The following is a 13,149-nucleotide window of genomic DNA, read 5'->3' as shown; positions in this document are numbered from 1 at the left end:
TATTGTGATGAATATCCATGAAATGTTTTGCCTGTCACAGAATACATATAGCGAAGTCAAGGGACAGTAATAAAAACTACGCTATAGGGGGTAACTGTTCATGGTAAATTATGGAAAATAAATTCAGTGATTCTTTACATTTTATTGCAGCAAAAATTACACATATTTAAAACTCACTCACAGGATGTATACGCTTAGAAATTAAATCACTTATCACTTGCTCGCAAAAATTACCGCCATACTATTCAAACTAAATCTACTGTTTTATACAGGACTAGTCTGAAAGCTGTGTGGTTCATAGCTTTTATTATGGAGTATTAGTAGAGAGTACCATATGTGTTTGATGTAACTGTTTTTAAAAATAACGTCACATAAAAACTAATCGTTTCTCCACGAATATCGAACATAGTACATTTTTTGTAGATGTCTTGACTTATGACTCTTTTTTAGTATCTTCGAAGTCACCAATATAAATTTCTGATCGGAAAATGTTTTTCCTTGGTAATAGGATCCAGAAGTATTTATCATTTATACCACTCGCAGGTCTTGCGTGAACTGACATTTTGCAAGATACAAAGCGACGGTTCTCAATCGCTTGTCCCTGGCTCACATTTCGCAATCGCGTCGCGGCCCATATTGCTAACTCTCGAAAAACGCGTTAATAACAAATAAAAATCAACACCGAATACATAAATAACACGTAAACTGTCAACTTATGTGTAGCAGCGTTGCGATAGATCTCCTTGGAGGTGTCGCGTAAGAAACTTTATATGTGAGCATAAATCAAAAGACTGAATTTCTAGGATGATACACAGAGCTCGGTTTATACGTACCATTAGTTTAACGAGTCAATTCGAAAAAGATTGATGCGCTTTTCATGTTTTTAATAATTCGCCACCATATTAGCGATCGCGGAAAGAACGAAGAAATTGCCGGTTTATGAAGCAGATCCGAAATAACGGATATTGAAATGATAAAGCGCTCGTATTAAGAAGCGATTCGTTTAGTTAACGGAGCGAGAAGTTCTTGAACGATCTCTCTCGAATTGGTTGATATAAATACAGTATGAATAAAATTCTATTTAAATTTATGATAGCAATAGACACTATAAAAAGTCTATTGAAGATACGTAGGTAATCTCTGTGCTTATTAAAAAAATATACCAAGGACCTTTGCAGTTTGTTAAATGAGAAATTGGGCTTTAACTTCACCTGATCAATATTTCTAAAATGTTATTAGGTCCAAGTAAGTTTATGTTAGAAGCAATTGAATATGGTTCACTGAATTTCCTACAATGGACATCATGCGTTGTCCTTTTAACTTCAGCTTTTTGCCCTGGAACACGTTCATGATTGCGTTTCATACCATATTTCGACCCACTGCTAGACTAGCATTTAAGCTACCGAATTGATATATTACCATTCCGTTTCACATTTTTCATATGTGCTTATAATGATTTTATTTCATTACATTTTTATATTATTTAAGTATTGATTTTTTATATGCAGATCATAATGGCGTAATGGATCTGCATAATGCATATGATAATAAAAATAACTAATTTATAACAATATTAACTATAATTGCTGCTGCGTTTACACTGTCACTAGGTAATTTTGCTTGCCGTTTCATTGCCAATATAATATACCATTTATGAGTATTTCTACATGTATTATTTCCACATTTCAGAGTGATTAACTAAGTGTTGGTTAATCGCTCATTATATTACTACATATATTATCATTAGGGTTTCAAGTAGTTCTTATTTAAAAAATAAAGTTATCTTAAATCAATTGAATTTTTCATCTACAAAATGATTTATAGGACTTATAGTAAAATAAACTATAAAATCTAGAGCACAATATAATATCATAGAATAAAGGTCAGTTGAGTAACATTAGTAAATAAATATTTAAGATGCTTTGTAGCTATTTTTTATTTAACACAGTTGCATGATAATTTCTTGCTGTTTACTGTTCAAAATTTATATTTTTTTATTTAAAAAATTAAAAGAAAGCTATATTTATTATTTTATACATTTATTCTTTCTTCTTGATTAGAGATTCTCGAGAGTTCTTTGGCTCCAGCTAGAAACTTTAATTAAATTATTTGAATGCAAAGTATTCATATTTATAGTGGAATGTTAAAAAATCTTAAAACATTAAAAAACGCTACTTTTTAAGGGGGGCATTTCCCCCCTTGAATTAGGCCAGAAAAATGCATGACTGGTATGAATCTTAATGAAAATAAAATATTTTAAAAACGCTCACTTACTGGGCAACTTTTGCCCCCCCCCCCCCGTTTGAATAAGCTGAAATTACGTTCCTAAATATAAATAAAATATTCTCGGGTTATCCCTAAAAAGAAAATCTAAAAACATCTATCCCGAAAATATTTTTTTAAATATGTCATTTCAGTGAAATTATATCGGAATACATTTTCACCGGTATATAGTAAGTCGTAATATTGCTATAAAAATCCTTAATATGACTGCTAGCCAACTGAGCGTTTCTACTACGACAGCACGATTTTATTGCTTTTGACGTGGATTCTAAATAGGGGAATTTGTCCAGAAAAATTCATGTCATTTAATGAAATGGAAATATTAAAAAAATGGCCACTGACTGTCAAAATTTTGCCCCCCCCCACTCCCCCTGTAAAAAGCTGAAATTACTTTCCTGTTTTTTGTGTGTTACAACAACGATAGTAGTTTTTCTTATTCGTTGTACGTTACTACTTTTTCATTTTAACAAATTTGTCTTCTTATATTTATGTTATTTATATTACAACAGCCATGATCATAACAACTAATAGTCGACAATCAAAATAATGAAAAATAAACATATTGTTACTGCCGAAATTCCAGAAATTACTCATATTTTCGAGTTAATAATTTGCATGATAATATTTTTTCAAGCTGTAGTCTTTTTGGCAGCAGATAAAATCATAAATAAACCTTGCACTATTTTAAAGTTTCGAATATATTATCGTTTACTATTTTATATTAGAATAGATGAAAAGAACGAATATTTGGAAATTTTGTCTCCCATTTCATAGACACAAAAGACGTCCATTTTTGAATAGCAATGTATAATATAATACGACTTATAAGTGACAATCGAATGAAGCATATCTAAACCAAATGTTGTCAAATAGGAGAGCGCAAAAAAGTAGTATCCCTTCTCAGATGTCAAAAATTCACGTCAAAAGCAATTAAATCGTGTCGGCGCCGTTACAGTGGAACGCTCGGTAAGAGCGTTAGTCATACTATCACTGTTATGAGGTACCCCAGATAGTTATATATTTACATATATAACTGAAGAAATAATAAATAAAAAGCGTTATATAAATTACAGAGTACGAAATAAATTAACATAGCAAAAATTAGTAAAATAAATTAAAACGTTGAGAATCACTTTAATTATGAAAAATACTTAAAATGTACTCACTCCCAAGTGTATACTAACAAATTAATAAATGTGTATAAATTAACAAGCTACTCAAAGAGTTAATGTTGAAGTTCATACAATTGGATAGATGATCATCAAGCCTTGTGTGAAAGACATGAGCATGCCATTTGGAAAATAGATGCATTACAATATTAATAATGGATCGCACGCCACACAAAGAGTGATCTGATACAAACTTCTATTTCGGATCCGCTCGCTTGCCGTCTGCTATTGAATGGTTTACTACCCAACATAAAGTGTTCCATTGTAGCTTTGAGAAGCCCTATGCTAATCGTGGACCACGTTGAATGAAAACCAATAAATAAATATTCCTTTATTTTCATAAGGCGTTTTCTCGATCTTGACAAGATCGAGGAGAAGCATATTGACTTAAAATATACAAGATCCTCATTTTCATCGTTACCAATGCGAAGTTTTTCAATGGCTTCTCCTTCTTTTTCGCCTTCTGCTCAGTCGCTTCCTTCTTCATGTTCTTGGTCTTCAGTACTGACCATCAAAGAAACTGAGCACTCAGATCTTAAATACGGATTTAATAAATTAAAGACCAGATTTAATTCCCGATTTTATTTTGAAGGGTTGCGAAGTCAGTCTCGCTGCTCCTCTAAAATGTATTTATGATCTGATTCTCAAAACATCATCATTTCCTGATCTAAGGAAATGCACGAAAGTCACCCCTATTCATAAAAAGGGTGACAAATTATATATAAAGAATTATAGACCAGTCGCAGTGTTGTCAGCTCCTGCTAAATTGTTTAAAATAATTATTCATAAATATCTCTAATCATTTTCGGCAAGTTTTGTTAGACCAACAGCACGGGCTTCGTCCTGCCCGTTCCACTTTTACTCACCTTCTGTCGTTCACCAAAACGGTGACAACTTCTCTCGATGCGGGAATTCAAGTAGACGTCGTGTATATAGATTTTGAGAAAGCCTTTGACAAAGTTTGTCATAGGTTATTATTAAAAAAATTATCAAACCTCGGTTGCTCAGATAATTTAACTCGGTTATTCTCGAGTTATTTAAGCAATCGTAGACAGTTTGTAACCTATGGTGGACGATTGTCAAAAGAATATTTTACCCCTTCGGGAGTTCCTCGTGGATCCAATATGGGACCTCTGCTTTTTGTGCTATTTAATAATGACATAAATACAGCAATTAAAAATTCAAGTTTTCTTCTGTACGCAGATGATTTAAAATTATATAAATGCATTCGATCTGTTGTGGATTCCTTCTCTCTACAAAGTGATTTAGACTCTCTATGGAGACGGGCTTCCATTAACCGTCTGCCCTTTAGTGTCGGAAAGTGCCATACTGTGTCATTTTCTCGATCCCGTTCGCCATCAGCTCATTTCTACCATCTCGGTGGTAACATTTTGACTAGAGAAACTTCCACTAAAGATCTTGGAATCACTTTCGAGAGCAAATGGAGGTTCTCTCTACACATACACGACATCTGTGATAAATCTTCCAAGATGCTCGGCTTTGTTATGAGGTATGCCTTTCACTTTGACGATCCGTCAGTTATTCGCATCCTCTATGACACCTTAGTTCGTAGCATTCTTGAATCGGAATCTATGATTTGGAATCACCGAATAGCCAAATATTCCCTTTTAGTGGAAAAATTTCAAAAAATTTGGACATTTGGTTATTATCCGTACTTATATCCCAGCGCCATTCTTTTAGGAGCGTTGGGATATGATTCACTGAGTTCTCGCAGAAAGCTGTATGTCGCTAAGCATTTTTTCAAATTACTAAAAGGTGCTGTCGACAATCCAGCTATTCTCGAGGAATTCCAGTTTTGGGTTCCGGAACATTTTCGAGAATCACGATCGAAACCTCTTTTGATGGCCGTTAGGGCTAGGACATCCGCACTTTCCGACTCACTTATAGCTGTGGTCCTTAATACGCTGGCATTACATATTGACTTATTTAATTTTAGCTACGAGGATCTGCTCCAGTTTGTATCATTTAATTTTGATAATTTATAATTTTTTGCTATGTTATATTTATGTATATATACGTTTTTTTTTTATGTTTTATAAATTTAAAATTTGTTTTCGACCATCGTGGCGCATTGGGGTAACCTGTTAGGCTACGATGGTCTTAATTTAATCTAAAAAATAAAATAAAATACCTTGCCATCGATCTGATTTATTCACAATTATGTTTTTAAATATCTCGATACAATAAATCTTAAGTAGTAAGATCAGAGGAAAACCATGGCTAATGAAAATAGCTTCTTTTGAAATTACTCTTTCTTTTTCTTATTGACTGCATATGCATAGTACCTTTCCGCCACCACATTTCATACAGGGAAGCACAAAATACAGTTGTTTATTGTTGTACATTAACGTGCTGAATTTTTGCATGGATACGACCTTTCATTTTGTTAGAAATCCTTAACGGAACTTTGTCTCTGAAAACGTCGAATCAACGCCAATACATCTGATTTTTCGCATTGTTCATGTTTCCCTAATTCTATTTTTAGAGTCTTAAAGAAAGATAAGCCAGAGAAGTTATTTATTTTTTAAATGGTAAAGTGACTTTTGGTCAGTATATATTTAATTCGCAAACTATGGAGGCCATCAGCACATCTCAAAAGTATTTATAGTTGTGAGGTCCAGAATTTTTTCCAATGTAAATCTATATGGATTATCAGTCATTTTTTATTTTGTATTTATTCCTGTGGCCTTTGAGAAGAATTGATGCTTCTGTGTAATTGTTATTTTATCATGTTGATTTAAAATGCGTTTTTATCACATAAACAATTATCTATATTACTGTTTAGTCGCTGACTTTATGTTTTCAATTGAATCACTTTTAATTTAGATCATTGTTTTTCGAATATAGCACGTATTTTTACGTCAATTCATCGTTATTGTTTTTTTTTTGTTTGTTTGATTTAAAAAAATAGCACATTTAGGTGCGTTGCAATTACTCAATCGTTTTTCTTGAAATCGTTCGATTTTGCCGATGGTGCACATTTTTTATGCACCGCGACTTAGTGATCATTGTGTATATCGTCGCTGTTGGGCGTTGAGGTGTCGCCTAGTTATCGGCAGTTCCTTTCGCTGAAGAGTTATATTTTCATCGAGAGGATGGACCCTATCATAGAACAGATTCTGGACCAATCTTGGTTCTATCCTAGCCAGATTGAAGAACTTTTCATGTTGGGTTTTTGGAGCGAGGTATGAGAACCAATTATTTTAACCATTCAAAAAAGGCGAATCAAGTCCACAGGATTGTGTGAAAAGTATCTAATGATATGCGCATCTTAATTATTTATTTGCACCATATTCGTTGCCACGTCGAGCGTTGAGGTCCAAAGGTCTAAACGTGTCGCGAATTGTTACTTACCGGCCGGACGATTCCATTTTTTGTTTTGCAAGATTGTCATTCATTTTTGTTATTGTTTGTTTGATTATATTTCCGCTTAATTGTAAATACGTATTAGAAATTCATTTCAATTATTCGTAACTACTGTTCGTAATAGTGATATAATCGAAAAAATCAACGCAAAGCAAACCTAACAAACAATATAGCGTAATCTGATATCGCAGGTTCGAGATACGATGACGCAGTCAACTTGATTGTATGTGAATAATATGAACACATCAACAAATTCCACTATGAAAATAGAGTAGTATTTTTTGCCACGGAAGGAGTAATAATATTAATCTTGTAATAGAAAATGAAACTATTTTAAATATATTTATTTACTGTTTATAAAATTTGGTACTACGAGGCAAAATATATAATAGTACAATCAAAAATTTAAAATACAAACGCTTCGTTAAATATTATAAATACTTTGTATTTAAATGACTCTTAAAAACGTATACATATGTTCCAAATATGAATCAAAAATATTTTTTCACTCGGACACTAGATGATATATATGTAGGAAAAATCCTGTGTTCTTTAAATTAAATTGCTATTTCCGTAAGCATCCAAAAAATGGATCATACATAAAATTTAACTAAAGAATATGTTCTTGTAAATATTTTTATTTTATTAATTTTCGATTCATAAGTATCTATATTGTCTTTACTTATCTTAAATTATTATAAACAAATATAAATAGAATCCTTATCGCTTGAACAAGCAAATAAATAATCAATAATTACGCTATGAGTACTGTTGTTGTTGTTATATGAAAAATTGAAGTGTAAAGTTGAATACGATTACAGGTCATCTAGTTAGATATTGGCAATGAACGGCCCGCGAGCCGCATGCGGCTCTTTAATATTTAATTTTTATTCATATGCTTTTTTAGTTTTACTGAATTTCGTTTTCTTTAAATAATTTTATGCTGTTCGTCCTACTATCAAAAGTCATGAATTTTGGGCGTAATAAATATATATTATAGAGCTTATATGTATTTGTTCTCACTGGAGTGCTGCGTCACGCAGTCCTCCAATACGTCCCGAAAATCAGGTTCTTGCTTTCTAATTAGGATCTTATTTATTTTATTAGCGAAACGGTACTTTTGTAGTAAGTTCTAACTGAAGTGTCTGGATGAATTGAATTTCTGATGTGAGTGATTTTGAGAACTGGAGAAAGTCCAACGTCCCTTTCAGTTTTTGATTGTCTGATCAATATTGATGATACGGGGCCAAAACAAGCCATTTGTTATTGCCAAATTAAAATCTTGTTGGACTGTATATGCGTAACAGTGGTTTTGCAACCATCATTCTATGGAATGTATAATCCGGGGCATGTTTCGCCCTATCCTTTGTATTTGGCACTGACCTTCTTATATTTCTTTATGTACCTTTACAAATGCTTTAAACTATTAATGCATAGCGTTTTATAAATATCTGTTTAGATACGTAATCGTTTCTATAATGCCGACAAAAAATTCAAGATTCTGTGGGACACAAATAAAGCGCGTTGTAATGTCATATTTGCCCTTATAAAGAAATCTCATTAATGCTATGATAAGGATTATAAAATGAATCAATATATTCTTAAATTTACTCAACAATATTCAGTGATAATCGTTATATTTATTTCAATACGTGTGTTCTACACAATCAACGTAAAATTTATGTTCTAACACGTAGCAATGTAACATTACCAATTGACGCACTTCAAATGACTACCAACGGTTATCGTAGTTTCTGATTTCGATAATGCCCAATGGCAAAGTGGTCGCAAATTTTTAACCAAAGATGTCACTGTATAAAGCGAGCCAAAAAAAAAAAAAAAAGTTGGATCATTTTTTATACATTATATAATATATGATATTCTTGGCATGAACAATGTATCGCAAAAATACAACTGAAGGACTACTCTTGATTAAAATAAAACATTCAGCATAATTAATCCTCGCGACGTTATATGCCTGCACTACACTCTCTGGAAGGTCCGCTCTAAAATCTCTCGGAAGTTTTCCGAGGTTACCGAGAACGGGAGGTAAAGTGAGGGTAAGTCAGTCGACTTGGCCAGCTTTGAGCGCTTCCGAACATTGTCGGCAAACGGACCGAAGTCAATGAAACCGAAGTCGGAGCCGCTCTTTCGAGCGCGAGCGGTGAGATATTTCCCCTTTCGCTCTCTCGCGTGTTAAGTGACGACAGTGAGAGAGATAATGATATGATTTTTCGCAAACTGAGATAGAAAGAGTAACTCGGTTCAATTTCAGTATGCGCGTAGGCGTCCTATGGTCAACACACATGACGAGCGCTGCATCGTGGTCACGTGGTCAAGTTATAATACCATATGCTTATCGGGGACTTCAACAGACTTACTGACATCTTTGAATATTTTAGGGCACCAAAAGGGTTTAATTATATTTTTGATAGTATATTCTTCTAACATATATCGTTATTATATTTTTTTTCATATAAAATTAAATAATTAAAAAATAATTAGTGGTACTTGATTTTGTTAAAAAAATCGTTTCGAATATCCTTATGTATTTTCCTAGATCGGTTTATATAAATGTCACACCATAACGAATTCTTATTTAGAATCGATGGCGACAAATTTTAGGATAGTCACAGATGTGGTGTTCATATTCTGAAGTATCATTTTTATGCCTTATGGCATTTAGCAAAAGCCGATAAAGATTTTGCGTAAATTGAATATTTACGACCGAAAAGTTTTCACTGACATTGTATTGGTGAGTGCCCACACAAACTTTTATAATTATCAGTAGCGTAATTTTATTAATATGACAATTTAAAAATTGCGATTATTTGGCACATTTTTCAATCGCGCGCAAATATGCCAGCTGTACATAACAGCAGCCGCCGTGCGGACGTCATTCGAAATTATGAAATTTGTGGCAGTGTGGCCGCTACTCGGAAGTCGGCAACCTCGACCGACTTCGGTTGAACTTCGGTTCGGACAACTTCCAGAGAGTGTAGTGCAAGCAATAGACCTTTAATAGGGCACAAAACAATAAATACATGTCAATTGATTCGCTAACATAAACTTTTATTTAAATATTGAGTTGAATTAAAAACAGGATTTTAATTTATTCAAAGAAAATATGTATGTAAATGTATTAGATTGAGAACCACGGATAACAATTTACACTACTGGTCAAAAATTGTTTCAAAAAAAAATCAACGGATTAACTGATTTTACAACGAATTTTAGTAATTTAACAGGTCCCTAAGTATCAAAATATCGAGTAACTAATGGAATAAAATACTGTAAATTTTATTAACAAGTCATTTGAAATGGCTTTAAAAAATAGTAAATATATTGGCATGATATAGGTAGATGTCTTTAATGTAATGGTAAAACCATTTTGGGCATGACACATGCCTTTGGACTTCTAAAGGTTAAAATTTCCCAAACCACTAAAACCTGGCTCACGAACCACAACTTTGGGAAACTGAGCGATCACATTAATGTTTGTTTTGCATATGTGTAGTATATTCGAGTCGGTTTTATCAATTCGCGATAAAGATTCGTGTGTATAATATAAATATAGACTTAGCGAGACGAGCCGTCGATCCCGACGGTCGCACTCGTAGTTTGCTCTCTCTCAGCATGAGACACTTCGACAGCTCTTCATCTGTGCGTTTTTCTTTGCAGCAGCAGAAGTTCCTGAAACGAGGGGCGGAGGAGGCCGGCGTCGGTGGCGGCGGCGGCGGCCTCTCGCCCCCTCTGAAGGCGGCGAGAGGCGCCTCCTCCGGCGAGGGGAGCCTCACCAAGTTCTCCGTGGAGATCGTCCAGCAACTGGAGTTCACGACGTCGGCTGCCGATTCCCAACCCCAGCAGATATCGACCAACGTGACGGTGAAGGCTTTGACGAACGCTTCCGTCAAGAGCGAGGGCGTTCCGCCCCTGCTCGAGTGTAAGCGCGAGCCCGACCATGACTTCGTCGACCTGGACCAATGCGCGGCGGCGCTGGAGAAAGACGCCGCCGCCAACTTCCCCGGATTCTCGGATCTGATTGGAGACGAGGGGGGCGACGGCATCGCCGACGCTTTCAAAGACCTCATCTCCGACATAGGAGAGTATCCGTTCATGAGCGACTTCGACTTCGAAGACAAGTATGCGGATTCGCTCGATCGGGGCGAGGTCCAGCCCAAGACGGAGGAGTGCTCGAATCCCCCGGCGAACCCCGTAGCCCCCGGAGGTCCGGGACGGGGTCCGCCGGCGAGGCCGCCCGGCTACGGCGGGGGCGAGCTCTCGCCGGCGGCGCAGACCCTCAAGCAGATGGCCGAGCAGCATCAGCACAAGCAGATGGGGCTCGGAGCTAGATCCGCCAGATCACCCTACGAACTGCACGACTACCTCTCCGGACCCGCCGGCAACTTCCGCAAGCAAGAGCCGGGCGTCAAGCAAGAAGTCACCGGCGGCTTTCCCGGATCTTCTTACAAACCCTACTCGCCCTACGGCAGCCCGGGGTCTTCCGCGGGACACGGCAGTCCCGGATACCTTCCTAGAGGCTCCTTCGGTGGACCTTCGCCTCCTCGACCTCCGTCGGGACCTCCGCCTCAATCCTCGCAGGCTTCCAATCTCCACATCAACCAAGCGCAGCACCTGCACATATCACACCCTTCGCATGCCATTCAGGTGAGTCTCTCTTATTTATTTTTAATCATGATCATAGTTTTTTCAACGCAAAAAAAATGTTATGTGCGTAAATTTCTGCGTTACAATACAATTTTTATCTGCCCAGATTCTCGCGAGAGTAATAATTATTTTTTATTTTCTTTGATAACTCTTATCACAAAAATGTTATTATATTCAGAACATTTTTTTTTTCAAAGTATACAATTTGCGCTTCAAATCAATGCGACATAAAATTTATGCAAACGTAATGAGTTTTAAAACGACATTGCGTACTTAATGGAAGGGATTGGGTCAAATTCCAATTTTCATAAATATTTTCCATTCATAATTTAGTGACTGCGTAAGACGGGGATAGACAACCTTGTACCTTTTTTTATAAAAAAAAATAATTTCTATTTTTATATTATATAGTAGTTGCTAGGTAACTTCAAAATAAAAGCAAAAGTGAGACATGTCTTGACACTATAACCTCAGATCAATCATCATTTTTTTCAACTTGACAGAGAAGAATGCTATATATTGCATAACATTTAAAAATATACATACATTCATAATTTTCAATTAAACCGTTTTCACTTTTCTTATACAAGTGGCCCAACTGTAATTTTATACATACATGTATTTTAAACCTTCTGTTGCAACGGAGTAAACACAGTAAACAGTAAGACGCTTGACTCAAAACAAAGTCTAAATCAGTGGCATCTATATTATTAATTATAAATTATTCATGTGTTAGATTAGGAAAATCTAGGAAATTAGAATCTGTTATGATCGTTCGGAATTATAATTATAGATATTTGAAACATTTTATTAATCATGAAAAATAATTTTATTTAAACGGCCGCTTCTGGATCTTTTGCAACAGCCGATCCTTTCAATGATTTATTCGTACATTTCAGTTGGTATCTCAGTTATAACTCAACAGATGTTGGTTTTTAGTTTGTCGGCGTAGATTCGAACTAAGGTTCGAATTTTAATAATTTTATTTGAAGCTTAAACCCACAAAAAAAATACAAGATCTTGGCAGCCAGTGGACTGTGTGTGTCAAAGTGTGGCAAGTCTTCTTGGAACCGCATGTCTTTCACATCATGCGCCTATAATGCTCACCATAGACTGTTACAATCCAACCTTTATAATTAAAAAAGAATAACGCCTATTGACGCCACCAGGCCACAAAGCGCACCAAACACTTTTTGCGCATGTAATGTTCTCTCGTGAATCATATGAGGATTTTCCTCGCCCCATCTGCGGCAATTTTGCTTATTAACATACCCAGAGAGGTAGAAATATGCCTCATCATAGAAAAAGATTTTCTTTAAAAAATCAGCGTCAACTTCCTGCTGCTCTAACACCCATCTGCGTAAATTCTTTGCTGTCTCATGTTTTTTATGGGTGTAAGTGCAAGTCCAGATGCATAATGCGTCAAAGGGAGCCATAAGAAAAGCCTTAAAGCCGCGTTTACTGACTAATCGACGATTCTGGATCTTCGACCACACTTGAACTTACAGCAGAAATATGTCTATGACGCTCTTCAATCTTTATTACGTTCACACTATAGTTTTACAAGCTTGAGTTACATTATTTTAGCCCTCTAAAACTGAATGCAATGATTCGCTATCATGCGAAAACGCATGAACTGACC

At 35.5% G+C, this 13,149-nt stretch overlaps 1 protein-coding gene across 1 annotated transcript in view; it reads left to right on the top strand.

The window, feature by feature from the left end:
• mam (neurogenic protein mastermind) overlaps positions 1-13,149 on the top strand; it is a 113,112-nt gene that overhangs the window by 43,341 nt on the left and 56,622 nt on the right. The window contains exon 4 of the mRNA XM_088202034.1: positions 10,521-11,507. Within this exon, the coding sequence (XP_088058160.1) occupies positions 10,521-11,507 (987 nt within the window). The remainder of the gene's footprint in view (positions 1-10,520; positions 11,508-13,149) is intronic.

The sequence above is a fragment of the Plectrocnemia conspersa genome, unplaced genomic scaffold, assembly GCF_051122295.1.
Source record: "Plectrocnemia conspersa isolate PC_06_02 unplaced genomic scaffold, ASM5112229v1 ptg000013l, whole genome shotgun sequence".
NCBI lineage: Eukaryota > Metazoa > Arthropoda > Insecta > Trichoptera > Polycentropodidae > Plectrocnemia > Plectrocnemia conspersa.
The sequence above is the reverse complement of the archived record's forward strand: the minus strand, read 5'-3'. Positions and strand labels throughout refer to the sequence as shown.